The 23,409-nt window shown below is 32.0% G+C and overlaps 1 protein-coding gene across 1 annotated transcript in view; it reads right to left on the reverse strand.

The window, feature by feature from the left end:
* The window catches only part of Prp5 (pre-mRNA processing factor 5), a 61,340-nt gene that overhangs the window by 31,770 nt on the left and 6,161 nt on the right, over window positions 1-23,409 (reverse strand). The window contains exons 2-10 of the mRNA XM_035357886.2: window positions 18,483-18,644; window positions 12,246-12,489; window positions 7,717-8,022; window positions 7,147-7,206; window positions 2,387-2,488; window positions 1,730-1,895; window positions 1,443-1,563; window positions 1,167-1,342; window positions 35-235 (exon numbers count right to left, since the gene is read on the reverse strand). Of these exons, the coding sequence (XP_035213777.2) occupies window positions 35-235; window positions 1,167-1,342; window positions 1,443-1,563; window positions 1,730-1,895; window positions 2,387-2,488; window positions 7,147-7,206; window positions 7,717-8,022; window positions 12,246-12,489; window positions 18,483-18,644 (1,538 nt within the window). The remainder of the gene's footprint in view (window positions 1-34; window positions 236-1,166; window positions 1,343-1,442; window positions 1,564-1,729; window positions 1,896-2,386; window positions 2,489-7,146; window positions 7,207-7,716; window positions 8,023-12,245; window positions 12,490-18,482; window positions 18,645-23,409) is intronic.

Genomic DNA, 23,409 nt, shown 5'->3' on the forward strand with positions numbered 1-23,409 from the left:
AATGAAAATACTTTCAGTAATTTTTTAAACATACCACTATTTGCAGCAAGCATATCAATCATACGTCCTGGGGTACACACAATAATCTCTGCTCCCCGTTTCAGCTCTGCTATTTGTTCAGATATTCCAGTTCCTCCATAAACACACACAACACGCAGTCCAAGAGCCTTAGTGAACTTTTTACATTCTTTTGTAATCTGCATTGCAAGTTCTCTTGTTGGTGTCATAACCATGCCTAGACAGTGAGAAAATCAGAAAGTGCTAAGCCAAAATTCCATAAAACAAGACTTAAATTTTACATGAAATCTTGAATATACCCATCTACTGAGATATTCTATGTCAGAATATAACTTACATGGCAATATATTTTGCTATGAATATCATGATTTAAAGAATCTAATTATAAAAAATCTAAAAATTCAGCTTAAATACAGCTCATTACAAATGCAGAATACAGATGGTGTTTTAAAATTATTATGTGTTGACTGGTGATAAATATATTACAAAAACAAAATTGTTTCAAAAGAATATAATAAAATTAAATTAAATGGATGATGAAACACAAAACATGGATGATGAAACACGAATTGAATAATTGAAGAGTTAGGTTTGAAGGCAACTTCCCCTTGATAAGTCTGTCTCCTGCCTGCTCAACAATTATTCACTTATGCATTTTTATAAATTTTTAGGATTAAAAAAATCATTGGAATTATATATTATACATTTATTATATATTCATAGATTTTGATAACTTGCACTTGATTTACATATGCTCTCAGAATTTAAATGATATTGTAGATTAGTTGGCAGCAATAATTAATCATTTATTTGTAGTTCAATTTCATTTAAAATTTAATTAACTTTAAATTTGCTTTTTACGAATGGAGAGTGTTTGTAAAATTTAATTATAAAAACAAATATATTCATTTCACTTGTTTTCATGCAATAATTCAATTTACAAATTGCAATAATTCAAATTTATGTTGGAAAAGAGGTTTAAGATTAATGCTGTATTACAAAAACTGACAATGGCTTTTCATATAGGTACTATAGCAGAGTTTTCAGGAATGGCAGCCACATCAGCCTTTATTACCTTTAGTACAAGAATTCTACTGCAACCTAAAATGAATACTAAATACAGCAAATATAATTAATATTAAATTTACCAATAGGTCCATCATCAGCTTCCAAGGAAGGCTGATCCAATATGTGGCGAAACATTGGTAATAAAAATGCTAGAGTTTTTCCAGAACCAGTTTTAGCAATACCAATTAGGTCCTTTCCAGACATTATGCATGGAATAGCCTGAGCCTGAATTGGTGTTGGTTTCTCATAACCTTGCCTAAGAATATGTTCAATAACATTAAAAACAAAATATTTACAATTACTTTTATTATGAAAATAAACAGAAAACATATGAGATTAATGTAGAAAGTACTTACTTCTTCAAAATCTCTAAAACCTTTTTACTGACACCACACTGTGCCCAATTTCGTATTGGTTTTGGACATCCTTTTCCTTTGACTTTAATACCTTCCATTTCATTCCTCCATATTTCTACCTCTAAAAGAAATTAAAAATGGTTTTATTAAAATTGTTTACACAAATAGGAAGAAAATGAAGGACTTTATCAAAAATCAATAATTTAAACATTCATTTACATCTCTCATAGAACAAAATGAATTTTGCTTAAAATTTATCATAGTAACTGTTTAGAAATAATACAGACCTTCCATTGTCATTTTTGCTAGCTCAGGAACTTCAACATAAAAATTTTTACGGAATGGCTGATATGTGACATCTTCTTTGCTTACTGTAAGAAGTTTCTTATTTTTATTAGCTTGTAGGTTAGACATAGCTGATTGAAGATCTTCTGCTTCCTCTTCAGAAGAATACTAAAATATATAACAGGGAAAAAAAATAATCGAAATAAAATAATGTTGCAGGTTTGATATTTTAAACATGACCAAATAGCAAAATTATATTAAATGGTTAACATAATATAGCTATTACAGCTAATATCAAAACTGAAAGGAAATCATGAAATCATGAACACATACATTAAATTTGATAATGCTGTTATGTTATAACAGCTTTCCTCATAATGTCAGAGTTGTTCTTTTATGTCATTTAAATACGCATGTTGAATATATATATGCATTATCTGACTTTATTATATTTTCTTGTTTAAGGCACAATATTTTTAAAAGGGAGAATTTTTGTATATTTGCAAAATCTGACAAAAAAAACCTGCCTCTAAAAATAAACTTGTAAATACAAGTCAAACAAGCATACAAAATAAGACAAAAATTTTACTAGATACTATCGCTTATTTTAACTCACATAACAATATTTAAAGTAAAACTAATATAAATTTTTAACACACCTCCAATGCATCTTGATCTTGTTCCATAAGTTCTCCTTTTGACTTAGAATCCTTTTTCTTTGCCATGCCAACAATCATAGTAACTTTAGCACCCGTTTTTTCCTGAAAAAAAAAAGGGGGGGGATAAATATTTACCAATCCAGTGGCAGTGTATAAATTCAGTGAAAGAAACTATAATTTTTGTTAACACTGGATTTTAATCACTTCTCCATAATAAACCAGACAACACTGATATAATACAGAATTCATTTTCAATATTGTTGATATTTCATAATTAAAAAGATAGAATGATTTACATTCATACACATTAAATACTAGCTTGGCCATTATTTAATACATACATTTATAATGAGAATTATGTAGCCTATACTCAAAGATCATTTATTATTTTAACAAATAGTTATTATACCATTAAAATAGTTATTATACCATTATTAAAATCCAACTTTCAATTCAAAATTGTAACTGTGCTCTTGAAATTACTTGCCAAGTTCTATTCCCATATTCTTTGAATAGAATATAATCAGATCACATGATGAGTACTCAGTTAAAAGTAAGAATATAGATGTTTGCCGCTGCGGAATTACTCACCTGGCTCATAATCAGAAAAATGTAGGCATCATAGTATTCCACCTATTGTTAGACCTCAAAATTATAATAAAAGAAATACAGCTGCTGTTATAAGGAGAAAAACAATTATTATTTTTTTCATTAGCATTATAGCTAAGAAAACCAGAAAAGGATATATTAAATATTAAATAACACAATTTATTTAATATTCTCTCTCATACGCAGAAAAATATGAATGTTTTTAATGAAGGACTTAGAGGCAGTAAATATTAAAGTTGTAAAATGCAATAATATAAGATGTGGTATTTAACTGCATGGTCAACACCACACCCTACTTCAACTTGAAATTCAGCGATCATCATCTATATACTATAAGCAAATGTTTTTATAATTTAAAAAGTAATTAATTAAAGTCATTCATATCTTTACTGGAACACTAACTCCAACTTCTTGATACTGGAATTTGTGTGTGTTTAGAATAATTATTTAAATGAAATAATTAAGCATATTTAAACCCCCTGATTGGCAGCAGAAAATGTCTGGAACAGCATGATGAAACTTCTGCTCTATCCAGTTGAATTTTAAAAGTTCTATGCAGGAAGGTGTACATAGCAGAACTCCATGAGCTCTGGGATTTGATCTTACAAGTTACTCACTCTTTGCTGAGCACATCAATCTTCAACATAAAAATCCTTCTGCAATCGTACATTTCTCCCAACACTCGTAAAAGTTTATGAAATATTTCTGGATCCCAGTTTTTAATTACCACTAAATTTTTCAACTACTGGAAAACAAATGACCAAGTTGATATCCTAGTTCGGAAAGTAGGCATATGTAACCGGGTGTGAAAGTAGCGGTGGATGTTGGTACAAGAAAGAACTGCTAGTACGGAAAGAAATTTGAAATGAGAAGTGATCAATGGCACAATGTTTTGTGTATAATGGCATACTTTGATTTAAAGTTCAGATTTCAGATTTAATATGAAAAATACTCTCAATGTCAGGAATATAATCAGAATATCAACTACTTTATGAATATTTGTTGTCTGCTAGCTTCTATGTTTGCAGAAAACTTACAAAAAAGTTTTTTCTCATTATTTCATACACTAGTTAGCCAATATACAATACCATAATAATATTACATTAATATGAAGTGTAGCTCATTTTTGTAGGCAAACATATTTCAAAAAGTTTCTTTGTCTACTACGAGGATGTCTGTAGAAAACATAAGTGTAAAAAGCCCCAAGTAGTGAAGAAGTATATTTCTTTTCAGGTCTTAAATGGTTTTGCAGTCACCTCCTAGCACTGAGATTCATACAAAGCAACCATGACATTACTGCCTATCTTCCATTTCAGGAAAATTATCAACAGTTTTAAATTCAATAAATTTAAAAGCTATTGTTGCCCATACACACACACACACACACACACACACACAAAAAAAAAAAAAAAAAAAAAAAAAAAAAAAAAAGGATGTTTGGCATTAAAAAAAAAAGTTTTTAAGAATTGCAGAGTGTACATCTCTACATCTTTATACATTTTAACATAACTGCATAAAAATTATCAAACCCTCTGTATCAATTTAACGTTACATTAATTATTTTATCAAATCATCACCCTAATATTTAATCTTCTTCTTTTTTTTTTTTTTTTTTTTTTTTCTCAAGTCAAGAAGAAGCATACCTTATTCTTTCAATACACCTAATAAGCCTACAAACAAATAATGGCCTTGTCAAGAAACCTCAGAGTGCTTTAGTAATTTAGAATCTAGTTTCAATATTCATGACTCAGCAGGGTGTATATACAGTTGGGCAAAAGGTATTTTGAACAGAGTTTATTGAGTTCTAGCACACAATTTCATAAAAAGCAGTTGGCTATTCACAGAATTTACATATAAACAATGTCTTGAGACTTTGCGAAATTAAAGCTAGATGCTGCTCATGAATAGGAGTTTAACTCTTGGATAACTTTTCATTGTGGCATAATGCACTGCTCTGCAAATTTCAGTTTTTAATTGTCCTGATTCCATCATTCTAATAATCCTAACAAATGAAAAAAAAAAATGAATTTGGCAATATCTTTGCACACAGAATTTTTGATACCAATATTTTGATTTATTTAGAGATGAACTTTCAAATCAATTTATTTATGCCCACTGCTTTTGAAGAATTAGTTTTAACTAAGCTTCATTGTATGAATTAAAGTGATAACAAACATGATCAGTAGTTTCTTTAAGAGGAAGAATTATATTAAAGAGTTCAAATAAATAATCTTATGTACACTGTGGGGGGCGGAGTGAGACAGTTCTATATCTCTCGTTCTATTGGGCCGATTGACAAAATTCAAATTGTGTTTTTCATGTCTCGAAAGAGCGACTCTTAGGATATATATTGGATTTATATATAGCATTGTTCTAACATAGGTATTTTGACACAAAATCTGACTTTATGAAATAACATACTAATTTTTTCCATTTTTCGATTCTACGACTCAAAGTATGCCTAGATATTAAATTTTGTACAATTTTTTCAGTTTGTGCCAAGAACAATTCATTTGACGAACCTCTTAATATGTGGCAACCAATTTTCCTTTCCTTTCCATTATGCTGGAGCGGAAAAGAAGGACCTCGTTCCTACCTTTTTACATTGTGCATGAGTGGAAAAAAAGTCACATCGTTTCTTCTTCCAAATAATTTTAGCAAAGTGTCTAAACCACATCTGACATTTTATCGCTTTCAACAAATATGCCAAATTTCAAAACGCATCAATATATAAATTCACGTATATCTAAAACACTGTAATTTTTTGCAGATATGCTTAGAAATATATGTCTACTTCACGATGAAGGTAAACATTTCATAGATTACAATTAAAAAATTTTTTTTGAAAAATTAAAAATACAAATTTTAAAAATAAATCATAAAAAATAGGTGAAGTTTATTAGGAATGAACCTAAATTTTGTATTGTAAAAGGAAGAATCAAATAAGTTTCATAAAAAAAGAGAGATTCATAAATATATACCATACTCAATTAACTAAAATTTTGAAAGCTAATTTTTTAAAAACTACACGCGATTTTTTACAAAACTTGGCAGTTTGGCGCAATTTGAGTCGTAGAATCGAAATATGGAAAAAAATTGGTATGTTATTTCAAGAAAAGTCCAATTTTGTATCAAAACACCCAGTACTCTCTATATAAATCTAATACATATCCTAAGTTGCGCTTTTGAGACATGAAAACGCAAGTTGAGTTTCATCAATTGGCCCAGTAGAACGGGAGATATAGAACTGTCCCCCCCTTTTTTTACACAGTGTACCTTCTTTCATGTAAAGCTATGAAGGTACTATTCAAGGAAAGAAGGCAGTTTGACAGATCTACCCATTTTCAAATTAGATCTATTAACGTTACAGAGTTTAATCATGACAACAAATTTTCATTTTTAATGAAAAAGAAAGCAAATTTGTTAACAGACACATAAAAAGTAGCACTATGGAATTTAAATATGTTCAGAAATGTACAAATTTTGAATAAAACTGATGTCAGAGAAAAACAAATGGAACTTTATTTCTGAAATTTGTATATCCAAATATAGGACCTATTTAGCAGAAATTGAATGTGTGCATTCAAAATCTATATGAAGTAAAATAAACACTACTAGCTTTTCAATGTAATTAACAAAGAAATAAGCCAACCCCAACTGCTTTCCGGAAAACTGCTGAGGAATGGAACCATAATCAGCCAGCCGTACCAGTAATGTATGATTCTCCCACAACTAAGAATTCTAAGACATACTGGTGTGAATTCCTTTCATACAAAAGCTCAGATATGAAAACCAAGTAAACGTGGTTTTCAAAGAAAAAACTGGCTTTTCAGTTTGCCTATTTAGAGTGCTTTGAGGTGTTATTACTCTTACCTGTAATGTGCCCATGCTATAAAATGCTATACATTTACATACCCTAGCATGCTTTTCTTTTCATGAAGATATCTAATTTGTTATGTTTTTCTTTTAGGTAGCAGCAATTTTAATGGACAGCAATATATTATTAATTATAAAAAAATACCTGAGCTAATTGAGAAAGAATTTATTTTCTTTCTAAGAAATGAAATCGAATATAAAATCTAAAATTAGTAAATGATAAACACATCTATTCGTGGAGTTAACAAAATAATGTATGTTTTAGTTTATTTTACCTCTCCAGCTTCCTTCTTCACACTTTTATGACGCAGTTGCTTAACTTCTTCTTGAATACCCTGAAAAAAGAAAAACAAAATGATTAATATTTCTCTTTTAAGATTTATAAGGGGGAATCCTTAACAAAGGTACTTCACAAATTTTATTCTTTCAACTTCAGACAATTAATAATTTATTATTAAGATATTTCACTTCTGTTATCAATGGAAGCTATTCCTAATGAAAATAATTTTTAAAATTCTAAATATTTTTTTTTTTTTTTTTTTTTTTTTTGTAATTTTGAAAGAAAAAGCATTTTGATGTTGATGAGTTTTGCTCCCTGACTGGTCAGAAATGATATGAATAATAATTAGAAATCTATAATAGTGAGGATTCTTAAGTATCTTAAAATAGATATTGGCCAAGACACTGTTTTCAAGTGACTGAAATAACTTTATTGCAAATTTTGTAATAAATTTATATAGAATATAACCAATTCATATAGTCATCAATGCTTTAATATGAATTTTATCTATGATATGATTGAAAATAACAAAACCATCTTGTATGAGATTTTTAAAATACAGTACCTGCATAAAAGCATCAAGAGGATCAACATCATCTTCTTCAACAACTTCCATTTTTTCCTTTTCTTCTTCTTTAATTTCTTTCTTTTCCATTTTCTCCTCTGTGGTGTCATTTTTGTCTGATTCTGTAGGTGGGGGAATATCTTCATCATCATCATCTTCCAAGGTCCATTTTTTTACAGATGGCAAGACAACAGCTGAATTGGATGTTCCTTCGGCTATTTCTTTCTTTTTACGCTCTGCTCTCCATTTCTCGATTCTTTCTCGTCTCCTTTGCATTTCAAGCTCAAGCTGTTTGTTTTGGGCTTCCTAATCATAAACAGAATTTCATAAATTTAATTAAAGAAATAATAGCATTTGCTTTTATAACACTTTCAAAAGAAATATGTTTTTGGATTTCAAATTTATAATAAAAAATGAAAACTATTATAGAAATTAAAATAAAAGAAAAATTAATATGAAAAAATTTGTAATTTATTTACCAAGAATGAACCAACATAAATTTAAATACTGATTAGTCCACTTAATAAAACTGCTGTTGAAAGTTTAGTATGCAAAGAATGTTATACATGAAATGAATTTAAACCCAAACTACAGAAACTTAAAATTTTCTTTCTCACATTCTGTATCCAAGTTTGCTACTTATATTTATGACTGCTTAGCTAACCAGAAAACAAATATCTAGGAAATTTTAACACAAATAATGATACAGCAGCCAATTTATTGATATAGCACTCAATAAAGCAGAAATTTTATACAGCCACTGAAGTAAAATGCAAGATGCAAATATAATACATACATAGCATTTTAAAGCCTGATGATGATTAAAGCTTTTAAATTTATGAAGCAGCAATCAAAATGAGCACAAACACAGGAATAATAGCAATCTTACACCCAAAACTACTACAAAACATTAGGATATATCAAGTTTTGAACACAGGAATAATAGCAATCTTACACCAAAAACTACTACAAAACATTAGGATATAAGTTTTGATCTTATTTTATTTTATTTATTTATTTGGTATGGGAATCTAACATAGGAACCAAGACCAATTTCACAATTGGAAATTGCCAAATGATTAAGAGTCTACCATTCCTCTTAGAGGAAAGAAATTATCTATAATGAAAATTTTGCTCAACCACAGAATGAAGTTGTATATTAATGCTAAAACAACAAATAAATTACATACAGCCACTGGTTATGCTAAGAGGAGAAAGGACGGCAAAATCTAAAATTGGCTTGATGGAATTATTTATTTCACAACACTTTATAAGGTTTTTCTCAAACATCTATGTACAATTACATTTCATGTACTGATGAATCTTGAATACATAGTAAAAGTTGTCATTGCTATTTGAATCAATATTTTGTGCCATTTATGCTTGGTCACCACTGTTGTCCTATTAATGAAAAGTACTACATGATGTAATCCTAATAAATACCATATCTTATGGACAGGCTGCTATTATTACTGTTCATTTTTGGAGCAAGAACACTGACACAATTCCAGAAATGAAAAACATTATTGTTAATTTTCAGAACACAATCTGTAACCACCTTTAATTTCGTTCACCAGGCACCCAAACTTTGTTCAAAACCCACTCAATATTCTGATAGACATTGCTTATATGCATGCAGAACAAAGTTGGGTTTATTCAATAGATTGGGCTGAAAAGTGTTTTTCCATCCATTACACGCCTTGAACTTTGCCACTGCGATCAGAATCCTAAAAGATAGAGCTATTTCATGGTATTTGTTTTAGATCTGTTCCAGAAATTCTTCAGACAATGGACGTTTGATTCAAACTTTGCACAGAAAAGTCACTGATAAAAGCATCCTGTAAATTCAGTATCAATGGCAATGGGTTCAACACAACACTGGTGATTGTATCAATGGATAGTAAAACTGAAAATAAATAGCACTTTCTGATTATTTGCATCCCTCAAAAAGTATGAAGCATTGTATTGCTAAAATAAGCAAACCATGACATCACTAATATGTACATATATGGCAATTTAAGCATGCATGTTTATGCAGTAGTTAAGTGACAGTCATTAGTGTTTTTGTCACAATGAGTGTACTTTTTTCCCTTAGAAGGAACTGTAATGGGACTGTGGAATTTTCTGGCTGATGAAAAAGAAAGTCTTGCATTTTTTTCAGAAATAACATTAACTCATAAAATTCATTTTGTTTAACAATAAAGATCACCAAAATTCCCATTTCATGAAGTTACACTTTATAAACAATCAGATGTTTTGCATCAAAATTTGCATGCTGATGCCAAATTTCAGCAAGTCTGACTTTTTTTAAAGCAAAAATAAATTACGACATGTGAAAACAGTATATGCAATGGGAAATTTGTATAATTCTTTTATTTAAGCAGAAATATATCCCTGTGGACATACACAGAACACTTTATAAGTTTTCACAAAGCCAAGCTGTTCCACAATGGTGAGTTTCTGCAGTTCTTTGACATTGCTTGAGGCTAAAATAGATTACTGTACACATAGGGAGGACAACTGGGTGGGGGAGGAGCTAACAATTTTCTAATGGATGTTTCTTGTATTTTTATTTTATGAATTGGGTGCTATTTTACATAATCCTTATCCTGCCTACCATTCCTAAAAATGGCTGTTATCTTTTCTCTCTTAAATTGGCAAAGGCTGGCAACTTTTTGGAAGGGATGGTGCAGCTAATCGGATAGTACCAAATAAATATTTGCTTTAAAACTATATTTAAAAAAAAAAAAAAAAAAAAAAAAAAAAATAGCTGTTTGGTATTAAAATTCCAATCCTTATAGTAAAAATTTGATAAGCCCATGCAGTAATAGAAATATACAAATGCAAATTAATCCAGATTTACATTAACACAAAAAACATAGCAAAATTACTTTATATGTATATATATATATATTTGTGTGTGTGTGTGTGTATGTGCAATGTTGTAGTTTCTGCAGAAGATGAAACCAATGAACAATTTGATCATGCTATAGATATGATGCACAATGCAGACGGGGTAAAAGGTGTCATAAACTTTTAGAAGAACCATAAAATTCTTGGATAAGCACAATACATCTTTATTACTTCACAATTTCACTGTTCAAACATCACATTGGGTAGCAAAGCATAATGGGGCGATCTGCTCTCCAAAATTTTTAAATACACACTCCAGTTTTTCTAAACAATAGAGAAAGAAGGCAAAGTGAGAGACAGGCAGCAACAGGTGAGAAAAGTGATGCATACAACTGCGGTCATATTTAAAAGCTGGAATATTTTTGTTCGAATCCTGAGCAGTGACTGGGCTAAAATTTTTGCAGGGCAGAGAAATCGCAGGCAAAGAATGATGAAAAATGATGCAAAGTGCATCATTCAAGCAGAGATGTTTTTAATTATAATTTATGAATTTAAAGGTCTATTGCCAATTGGTTTCAATTACGTTTAATACTTCTGTTTCATTTTATATTTTACATATCTATATGTAATGATTTTATATATGTGCTGTGACTTATCTCATTTATCTGACAGTAACATCAGAACAAGCCCACGAAATTTATCGTGGAAAGGAGCACAAGATTGCACCTATCGGTGGCAAGAGCCTTGAGTGACATACAGGTGACAGTATGATTTGCACATAATTTTGTAGATGGTGTACCAGTTATTTTTTACTAATGGTTGAGATGTTTTAAAGATGTAGCTCACACACAAATATGATACATAATAGATGGAAACCACAATTATCTGGACATTCAATGCATAACTTATGCTAAATATTCATGCATTCCTGAAACTGAAAAATCAGCTGGATAATCATGCATTCATGAAAAATAATTTCTTAGGATATATATTTTTGATTTTTCACATCACTATGGATACAACAATCATCTCACAATTCTATATACACTCGTAAAATTTTAAACAATAGAAAATACAGCAAGCAGCTAGTAGAAAAAACGAATGTGCATTTCAGCAAGGCCAATAATAAGACTGGAACTCTTTGCTTAAGTTTCGAATGGTGATTGAGCAAGTGCTCTACGCAATGCAGATGTCATAATGTAGGTTAGTTTTTCAATTGCACAGTTTAGATTACTCAGATTACTATTTTTAGAATAGAGAAGGGAAGTACCCAAATTAAAATGAGCAATTTTGAGTTTCATATTTTTTATCTTACACACATACATATATATCTTTTACACATACAGCTTTTTTTTTTTTTAATGCTTCATAAAAGATGCATATATACTATTTAAAATTTTTATTTTTGAATCTAAGGAATAATATGCAATATGTTTTTCACACATTTATATTAAAGAAAGGGAAAAATTCCAGACAATGCTTTTATTATCATAGCAAACAAATTGCAAAGCGAAATCATGCATACAGTTTCACTGATAAGTTTGGCATTTTTGTTTGCCAAAAATAATTTAAACAATGAAAATCACTGAATATCTCTTTTGGAACAAACGACATTTTCTACATCTATAACCATTTTCATCATATAAGCTAAGTAATGAATTCAATGATTATCTAACCTTGTCAAGCAAATCAAATTTCAATTCTCCAATTTGTTCCGAATTTTTATTTTCTTCTTCTTTGCGCCTTTCCTCTTTATCTTTTTTAGATCTATCTCTGGAACTGCCTCTTCTATCCCGACTGCGATCTCTACGATCTCGGCTCCGTGATCTATCTTTTCGATCTCGAGAACGTGATCTTCTCTCTCGACCCCGTGATCGTGATCTCCTTCTACGATCTCTATCCCGAGATCGACTTTTTGATCTAAAAGGTGTAACATAATAGTTCTTTAGAAAAGCAATAAGAAAATTTCACTCAAAAATATTTTTTTTACAACTCAATATTAATACATTGTCATAAGACTTAAAACAGTAAAGGGGAAAAATGACAAAACCAAGATTATTAGAAGCTAAAAATTAATTACATAAATGACTAAAATATCTGTTACACAAATAACATACAATCTGTGAGAACCTTAAGTTAAACAGCACAAATATAACTGATAATTGAGTTTTTTTCACATTTTGATCACTGTAATGGCTACAGTAATCTTACATCATAAATCAGACTGCTACTGTAATGCTGAAACACTATAAAAGAGTGAAATGGTAAAAATTTATTTATGGATGCCCCTTGGCGATAATTGGCAATTTTTGGTGGTACATGGATACCGAGTTTGTGCAATTCTTTGACTTGTTATTTTGGCTTTGTGTAGTGGCGATTTTTCCACCAAAAATTCATCATCACATTGGGTAGCAAAGCGCAAAAATCGCCACTACACAAAGCCGAAATAACAAGTCAAAGAATTGCCCAAACTTGGTATCCATGTACACATCGACCTATTTTCACTTCAAAAAACATCAGAGAATTGCATAAACTAGGCATTGCGCATTCCCTTGACTTTGTCCATGTACACATCGATCTATATTCAAAAAGTCAAAGGAACAGCCAACAAAAAATATATAATCTCAATAAACTACATTTTAAATCAAAGAATGAAATAACATAAAAAAGGAAATTCATCTTTTCACTACACAAAGGATATATCCATTTACCTTATTTACAAATTAACACGTCTTCAGTCAAACAAAATCGTTAACAGCATCTAAAAACTTCCTAAAATTATCTGAACTAGAATCTGTATACTGGCGCCACCACATAAATTCACAAAATAAGAGTTAAAAATATCCTCCACAGTGCCGTATTGTTCGACCATACGCATTTCCTTCCTACAACCAGGATATTTAATAATGGCTACTAAGTAAATCTTCATTTACACACGAATCAAGTAATGTTCTTTTCTCTTTTCTTTCCCCATCATACAGAAACTTCCAATTAATCTTACCACATTCAGCCATTTTATCGTCTAAATAGGAACACAAGCAATGTACTTTTTAAGCCTTCGTGGTTCAGTGTTCCACTACATGGAACACCCAAATTGAATCGCTTCTGAAACCTTTAAATTCAACCGTAAATAGATAAAAATGCCTTTATAATATGCTTTGAACTTTTCTTTTTAAACAGTAGATAGCAGCATATCACAAGGAGACACAGAATTTTCATTTATTATGTGTTATTAAAATCCACTTTTTTCAAGTAATTTTCTCTATTTTTTTAATGATATAAAAAATTTTATTTGGAAAAAAAATTAGGCATAATTTTGCTGGCTGTACTACAAATTATTTATTCTATATTTTTTTTATCTTTCATACAAAAACCATACGCAGAATCATTAAATAAAACTGGGTGTTCCATTAGCGGGAACACTGCGCCTTTAGCGATCTCATGCTGTAACGAATCAGAACATCTATGCGGGTAGAGTAGACTTTAAGGTACCCCTTGTATTATGGCGAAGTTGTTTGATTTATGGTAGCCTGAGAAGTTGAATGTTATGGAAACCCTATTGTGATGTAATCAGGTGCATGATTCTGGGAAATTTTGAATCAGGGAATGTTTTGTAAGCATTTTTGTGGTGTGTTGCTTTGATTCTTTAGACGGTAGAACGGCCGAACATAGTAAGATTAATTTGAAGTTTCTGTACGATTTGGAGCGAAAGGGGAAAAGAGCTTTAATTGACTGGTGTGTAAATGAAGGTTTACTTAGTAGCCATTATAAGTGTCCTGTATGTAGGAAGGATATGCGTCTAGTCGAACGTAAAAACTGTTTAGATGGATTTGAATGGGTTTGTAGGAAGAAAGGTTTAGATGGTCACTATGTGAAGCGTTCGATCAGAAAGAGTACCTGGTTTGAAAAACGTCACTTGATTATGACTCATATTTTGATTTTTACGTGGCTCGGGGTGTACGAAGCGAACTCGAAAATCATGGTAAGTGAATATTTGCTTTTGCTAGTGCTTAAATGTATAATATGTTTTTCCTTTTTTATGTTATTTTATTGTTTGGTTTAAAATGTATTTTATTGAGATTATGTATTTTTTGTTTGCCAATATTGCAGAATTGGGTGTTCCTTTGACTTTTTAACTGAAAATATATCGATATGTACATGGACAAAATAAAGGGAGTGCGCAATACAAGTTTGTGCAATTCTGGCATTTTTTTTAAGTGAAATTAGGTCGACGTGTACATGGATAAAGTCAAAGGAGTGCGCAATGACATTTTTGTTCAATTCGGGGATTTTTTTTTAGTGAAAATAATTCGATGTGTACATGGATAACGAGTTTGCGCAATTGTTTTTTCTGGTTATTTTGGCTTTGTGTAGCGGTGATTTTTGCGCTAAAAATCGCTGCTTCGCAAGCCAAAATAACAAGTCAAAGAATTGCACAAAATCGGTATCCATATGCCGCCAAGTTTCGCCAAGGGGTACCCTAAACTATACTTTTACCCATCTGTGCTTAGGAGAGAACATCCGTTGTTTACATTTTCTGTTTCCGTTGTTTTGGGGGGGGATGAATTCAAACAAAGCAGTATTGAGAGCTGAGGTGTGTTTTGTGTTATGAAAGCCCTAATATTGGCATCTCGAATTTTTTGGGAGTAGTTTTTTGGCAGGAATTTTATTAGTAGCTTGACTCATCTTTACTTAGACCTGCGCAAATTTTTTGCTGTCGCCTTTTAGTCTCATTCCCGTTTATTTTCAATAATGTGTAGGCCCACCAGCGGCCAAGCGGTAAAGTCGCTGAACACTGGTAGTTCGGTCTGAGGTTCGAATCCCACGAACGGGCTGGCTGCATGGTTGTTTTCGTGGTTTTCCCCATGTGTAACGTGTATACGAGCCAGTTTCCCTTAGAAAGTCCTCCACGAAAGGCAAGGCATCCCTCCTCTTTGGCAGATAGCCCTAGTGTGCTTTGCCGTAATTAAATACACCACACACCATCAATAATTGTGTAGATATTTTTTATGTATGTATATATTATAGGCTTATTTTTCTTTATTGTTAATATTAATCGTAGTTAATTATTTTAATCATAGTTGGTTTGTGCTTCCATCAAAAAGGTGTGACTTGCTTTGAACAATTTCACGAAGCTAAGAAATAGGAAAATTTGTAAATATTTTTGTATATAGGACTTGTGTATACAGATATTTATCTCATTTATCCGTATATAGTCAAGAATATTGTGTATATCCAGGAAACCATGCATACAGCCACAATACAGAGTTTTTTCATTCTTATACAAACGCTTCTACTTATTTTCGTGCTTCACTGCAATGCTCGCTTAGTCGCACTTTTAAAAGCTATGGCGGCGCAGTATTCCACCTCATGGAACACCCACAGAATTAAATCGGTACGTGCAATTTTTACAAAATTTTTCCTGCATACGCCTTTAGGACTAAATAGACTGCATACAACTTTTTTGTTGAAGTTCCGACGTTAAAGTATAGTGTGCTGCAAAGGGTTAACCAACACACGACAGGCCTTTACAAATTTACTGCAATCATGCAACCGATTACGTCATAATAGGGTTTCCATAGCTTCAACTACTCAGTCTATCATAAATTAACCACCACTTGGCGATAAATGAAACAACAACTTCACAATAATACAAAGGGTACCCTTTTCTCTACTCTAACCCAGCAATCTTCTCCAGCAGTTTCAAGATCTGCATATTATTGCCTTGCAGAGACAGATTCAAAGCATGCAGTTTGTCAGATATATCGTACAAATGCCAGTTTTAGTTAAAAGTCAGGTTCAGCAAAGCATCTGGAGATTGCATGTCCTTCCTCTTGCAGAAAAGTGTGAGTTTCTTGACGTAGCTTGGATGCATGGGAGAAGACATTTCTATGTGAAAGCTATCATGAACTGCAGTAATATATATTATACCAGGGATGTGTTTTCAGCTCCCAAGTCCATGCAAAGTTTTTTTTAATAGTTTGGCTTTCAATGGCCTAGTATTTATGTAGTTTGCTCCAATACCAAATTCATTTCACAGCTAATCGATGTCGATGCAAGTTTTTGCCTATAGATGATGCAATGGGGCACATAGCATGCCGTGCTTTACTGCGAATAAGGGCTGGCAATCCTCCATACCTGCCAGATATTGATTGAGCGCTGTCAATACACACACACATTTTTCCAAATCTTAATTATTTTCTGTTATAAACTTGTCAAGAATTTCAAATAAGTTTTGAACCTTTGTGCCTTCATTGATGCTTTGACAGAAAAAGTTTTCAACAATTATATTATCTTCAAGAAAATGTGCATAACAAATAAGGTATGCATCTTTTATTATTGTCAGCAGCATAATCAAACTGTAGATCAAATTCCTTGCCCTTCATTTTCTCATTAATTGGTAACTGAGATCCTTTTTTTTTTTTTTTTTTTTTTACCAGTAGTGCTGTTAGATAAAGGTACTTTTGTAATTAGTTTTCATGCCAATTCTTTTACCATAATATTTAACCAAATCGAGACCAGCCAGTAAAATAAGTTTTTCCAAGATGGTGCGAGGTTCCTCACACTTTGCCACTCTGTATGCCATCTTGAAAGATGCTAGCAGTGCATTGCTGGGTACTGAAGCTTGTTGTTTTTGTAAATTTTGCAACTTTTGTACTACTAAAACAACATGCTAAACTTCTAAAACATTTGTGCAATTTTTCAACCATGGTAAGGTGAATGGTCTTCAGATGTTGTTTTAGCTTACTTGGGAGCATACTCTCAGATGATAGAATTTTGAAACAGAGCATACATTGTGGTTTTTCTTCATTATTTACTTCGGCAAAAGTATATTTTAGGGTACCCCTTGGCGATTTTTGGCGGTATCATTGCTACACAAAGCCAAAATAACAAGACAAAGAATTGCACAAACTCGGTATCCGTGTACACATTGACCTATTTTCACTTAAGCCCAAAAATGCCATTGCACACTCTCTGGACTTTATCCATGTACACATTGATCTATCTTCACTTAAAGAAACATCAGAGAATTGCACGAACTAGGCTTTGCGCACTCCCTTGAGTTTGTCCATGTACACATTGTTATATATTTTCACTTAAAAAGTAAAAGGAGCACCCAATTCTACAGTAGAAGGCAAACAAAAATACGTAATCTCAATAAACAACATTTTAAACCAAACAATAAAATAACATAAAAAAAGGATTTTGCATTAACATTATGCATTTAAGCATTACACAAAGCAAATATCCACTTACCTCTGTGGCACACAAAATTCCTTAACAGCATCCAAAAACTTCCAATACAAAGCAACCGATCTGCTTACATATATATGTTTAAATAGATATTACAATGTTTACCTGTCGTGGGTTCATGAATCACAATCCTCTGTATCACTATCAAGAACACTTTATTACTACTTGTATTCAACACAATAATTTAACTGCTTAGAATAAACTAACTTAGCAATGTAGCCTACGGTGGCTTATATACTACCACTAATGAGCACCTGCAACAACTCCTATCGATGTGACGTGATGGTTGAATGCGGGTTTCTGGAAATCTCTCGCATCGGCTAGCAAAGAATTTGGCATAGCCAAACCCAACCTGAATTCCATATGCAGCAGAAGAGCGGTGTTGATGGTTTCCTACGTAACAAGCGACTTATGCAGCACACACAATTTGAATTTAGATTCCATAAAAGAGTAAACAGAAGCCTCTCACGGCACCCCTGTTTACTCTTCACGCTGCCCCAAGGAGTGACGGTGCTCACTTTCGGAACCCCTATCATAACCCATCAGCTGTTACATGAATAAATAACTATTATTATTCTTGTACATATAATATTATATGTTCTAAAATATTTGGTTATGGAAATGTTTTCTCAAATGGCTAGTAGTACCACCAATATTACCTCCTTCTATCGCGAGATCTTGATCGTCTGAATCTTTCTGGAGTTCTTGATCGTCGATCACGACTTCGAGCCCTTCTGTCTCGACTTCTACTTCTCCTCCTCCTGACTCTGTCTAAACTTCCTGAAGAGCTACGAGATCTACTACGAGACCTTCTGCGATACCTTTACACAAAAATACATTAAATCAATATCAAACAGAGATGCATAATATTATAATAATACAAAGACTACACATTAATTAACATCAAACAAATATAAAATCTCTTAGTTACATGCATTTCTTAAACTGTTTGAAATCTAAATCTTTTTATAAAACAAACATGTTTTTACCACATATGCAAAGGAAAAAAATATTAATAGTCATTATGTTTAAAACAAAATTACATAATGAAGCATAATGTTATAGAGACATAAGGTATTTTTTGGAAGCAGGAGTAATGAAAAATTAGCAAACTCCTTTGCCAGAATTCGAACCACAGACCTCTGGAATACCGGCCCAGCATGCAGAACCACTATACCACAAAGGCATGCTAGGAAGGCAGTAGAAATACCTTATAATGTTAAAAAAAAATAATAATAATAATAATAATAAAAAAAAACTGTTTGATATAAATCAAAGCTATTACATTATCAATTCACCATATAATATAATTTGAATTTTTTTTTATATACACAGAGTAAGAATATAATGTGGATTGAAGTGATGAGTTATCAAAACGTAGCTTTATGGAGTAAGGGATAGGTCATTTACAACTCATAAAGTTTACTGCCTTTTACTTGAATGTCCTATATTAATTAAGCTTAATATAGGACAAGAAAAATAAAACATACCTTAAAATAATTATCAATAATATTAAAAAACCTACATACAGAAAACTGAAGAAAGGACTATTATAGTAAAAATATAACTATTCGGCTTTCAAGCAACTGCAAGATTTTACAAGCTTTTTTGGTACTATTCGGTTTTGAGGGCCGTAAAAAATCGCCAAACTATTGTTGATGCCAGTGCTGCCAAAAATAACTGCAGCAACCCTAACACAAGAAAGGAAGTATAATAGTGAATAACTATCCAAGATTGATGTTTTGATTTAGATGAAAGGTTAATTTCATATAATACTTTTTTATTATAAATAATTTACATAAAAAAGGGGTTAATCTTCGGATCATGGTAACTTGGCGATTTTTTGGCGACCAACCCTGCTACAGCAACCTGCTACTTTTTTTTCTGGATGCCATTTTGTTTTCACGAAGTAAAGGCATGTTTTTTTTTTTTTTTTACTCAACATTTTTTTCCAACAGTCTGCTACCCGAATTATGCTTATACTAGAACTTTTATGAAACAAAAGTGCTTAATCATGACGAAGATTAGGTGCGAAATTGGGAGAAAGTGCAGAATTGCCCACTGCTTGCCGCGTTTTTAAGAATTGCACATACACGGTATCCATGTACCCATCGACCTATTTTCACTTAAAAAAAATCCCAAAATAGCACAAAAATGGCATTGCACACACTCTTGACTTTATGCATGTACACTGCTAAAGTCCTAGCTAGTAACCTTTATCGCCTTACCAAAATGCAGCCACACTACCTGTTCCCATATTCCAAAGATTAGCCAAAAAAGGCTAAACATGACTGAATGGAAGCATAAGAGTAAACAACTATTTCAGATCATTATTATAATTTATACAAAAATTGCTAAACATAACTGAATGGATGCCTGCATTACTATTTCACTACCGAGTTATCGCTAAAGCATAGTTTCATCTCGTTGGTTGTTCACACATAATATTCTATAATGAATGATGCCTTTTCTTTGAAAAAATTCTCAGCAAAGTGCAGAATCGCCCACTTATTTGTTTGCCGCTTTTTAAAAGGTTAAAAACAATTGGATTTTTGTCAATTTTCTTTTACATTTTAAGGGAAAATAGGTCGATGTGTACATAGATAAAGTCAAGGATGTGTGCAGTGTCATTTTTGTGCAATTATGGGATTTTTATTTTGGAAGTGAAAATAAGTTGATGTATCCATGATTCTGCACTTTACCCAAAATTCTACTGCAGACTTTTTGTCATGGGCAATTCCCGAATTCTAAATGTATAAAGAAAACAATGACTCGGAATAAACAATAAATGTCACCAAATAACTTGATTTAGTACTAATAATGGATAAGTCTGACATCACAATACAATCATAAGATCTTTGCCTTAATGTAAACTTGATTAATTCTCAATAAGCTAGTTTAGTTTTTATGATGAAAGATAAAAGTTAACTGCTATTTATCTGTTTCGCTGTCATATTTTGAAAAAAAAAAAAAAAAAAAAAAAAAAAAAAAGATTAAAACTTGAGATTTGCCTTAAATGGAACAATAAGTGTGGAGCACTGCAAATATCCAAAATCAAACCTACTTTGTTGATTCCCGATCTTAGATCAATTTAGTCACGTGCAAAAGTCACGTTTTCCTGTATTTTAACAGACTGCACCATTTTCGCTCGTTATCGTGCCATTTCATGCGGTGACTGCATCAGACGCTTTCTACTGCTACAGTCTTTTTCTGAAAATAAGACATCCTCCGAAAATAAGCCCTATCGTGATTTTTGGAACTTTTTGTAAAATAAGACATCCCCCGAAAATAAGCCCTATCATGATTTTCGGAAATTTTTGTAAAATAAGACATCCGAAAATAATCCTCAGTTAAAATAATGTGACAAAAAGGATTCGTTAAAAAATGCTGTTGATTTATTAAGTATAAGTAATAATATGTTTAGCTTTCCTAATACTCGTATTTCAGAGAAATGTTTGAAACAAAATATTCCAAGAAATTAATTGTTTACCTCTACAGTTCGTTTCAAATTAGTTCTTGGAATTTATCTTAACCAGTTCACCGTTTGCCCTGAGAGAGATACGTTCACAGGAAAGGCATCGTCATCCGTTAGCGTCGTCAGACTCTTGTCGGGGTGAAATTTGGGCTGAACCGTAACCCTCGAGACACATACGACGCAGCGACCTTTTTCCAACCCTCACAGAATGAGTCGAAAATCAAAAGGGGTGATTGATGGGTAAAAAATTCATGGGACAAAAAACTGATAGTGATGTTTCCAATGCATTACGAACAGGTTACTTAAACAAGAAGTATTCATTTAACGATAGCTAGATCGCAAGACATGAGAGATTCAGACCAATGATTCAACAGGAAATGGATTTGGAAGAAAATCGGAATATAATTCAGAATGTTATTTATGACGATGTTCCAGAAGATGACACAACTGTAATTGAATAAATTTAAATTTCTGTATTCTGTGTAAAATAAATATTAAATAAAAATATATAAATATACTTTTATTTTTGCCCTCCCCCGAAAATAAGCAAGCCCTAGCGTGTATTTTGGACCAAAAAAGAAAGTAAGACAGTGTCTTATTTTCAGAAAAAGACAGTATAAACATAATGTGGTCTCCTTTATCTGTAGTTCATTATTGTATTTTGTGTGCACAGTGCTGTTGTATAATTATTGTAATGGGTAAAAAACACCTTCACTTACTGTTGAAAAATGGACAAAAATAGTGGCCCTGCATGAAGCTGGCTTTTCTGAATGTGAAATAAGTTTGAAGGTAAATATCAGCAAGAAGGTGTGCATCAATCTATCAGTAAATTCAAAATTTCGGAAATTATATGGATCTTAACTCTTTGGCATTGAAGTCGCCCGTAACGCCCGTTCATTCAGGCAACGGCAAAGCGTCCCAACACCTCGTTTATTTTCTACCTAGTGCTTTCCCTCCACGTTAGTGTATGGCTCATTGGTTTCTCGAGTTGTTAAGAGACATGTCAATCATTCTTTTGAAGCAACTAAAGGAGAAATACGGAAAGCTATTGACGTTTGCAGGTGCAATCCGGCCCTAAGGTGAAACTGCACACAATGGGTGGAACCGCTGAAAAATCCCCAAGAGAGAAGCAGTCATTTTACTTAAGTAGGTTATTGTTAATGTACCTATCTACTAGGCAGAGGGTAAAAGGAAAACTATTCCAAGACAAATTCGTAAACACGGGCTTTTTCGATGTTTGATGAAAACAGATTTGGTCGTCTCTCGATGCGAAAGAGTTAAGAGAAGCAATCTCCCAAGAAAAACTTGTGCACATAATAATCGTGCGATAAGAAGGATAATCACTTGATGTCCAGCAACCTCCTGCAATAAAATTAGAAAAATTAGAGATACTCTGGCTGCAGAAGGCACCAACATCAGTTCGATTACTATATCAAGATGTTTGACTAAAGGTTATGGTTTATTTTCCTATACACCTGCAAGGAAACCTCGACTTACTCAAAGTATGAAAAAAAAGACCGACTTTCACCTGACAATATCAGAATTGGAACAAACGACAGAGGAGTACACTGTTATTTTCCAACGAGTCAAGTGCGCAGCAATTTTCTGCACTATTTGCACGTGCAGAATTTTCTGCACATGCTAAATGTATTTTGTCACCCATTTGGAAAAAGATATGATGACAGATATTCAATTCCAACCGTAAAACACCCTTACAGAACTTATTGAAGCAATAAAGCATGTGTAGTGTACAGAGATTTCTCAAGCTTACTGCCAGTCTCTTGTTCATAGCCTAAAAGGATTGCAGCAGTGATAAAAAATAAAGGAGGTCTGATAAATACTGATTATACTTCAGTAACCTTGTAAGTCTATTTTGTTCATTTATAACATATGTTTATGTTGCGGAATTCCAATAAATCTGATTTTTCTACGTGTGGTCTTAAACTTTTGCACACGACTGTAAATCTAGTAAGATTAGTAGAAGAAATTATAAAATTATATAACCATGAAGTGGTTGTTTGTGAAGAAATGAAGCATTTATGCTTAAGAGAATCAAAATTTACAAAAAACAATTTGATGTTAACATTTATTTTGTTAAATTTTCTTTTTTT

This window comes from Stegodyphus dumicola, chromosome 8 (genome assembly GCF_044657685.1).
Source record: "Stegodyphus dumicola isolate Sdum_Otavi_A_Nest chromosome 8, ASM4465768v1".
Classification (NCBI taxonomy): Eukaryota; Metazoa; Arthropoda; class Arachnida; order Araneae; family Eresidae; genus Stegodyphus; species Stegodyphus dumicola.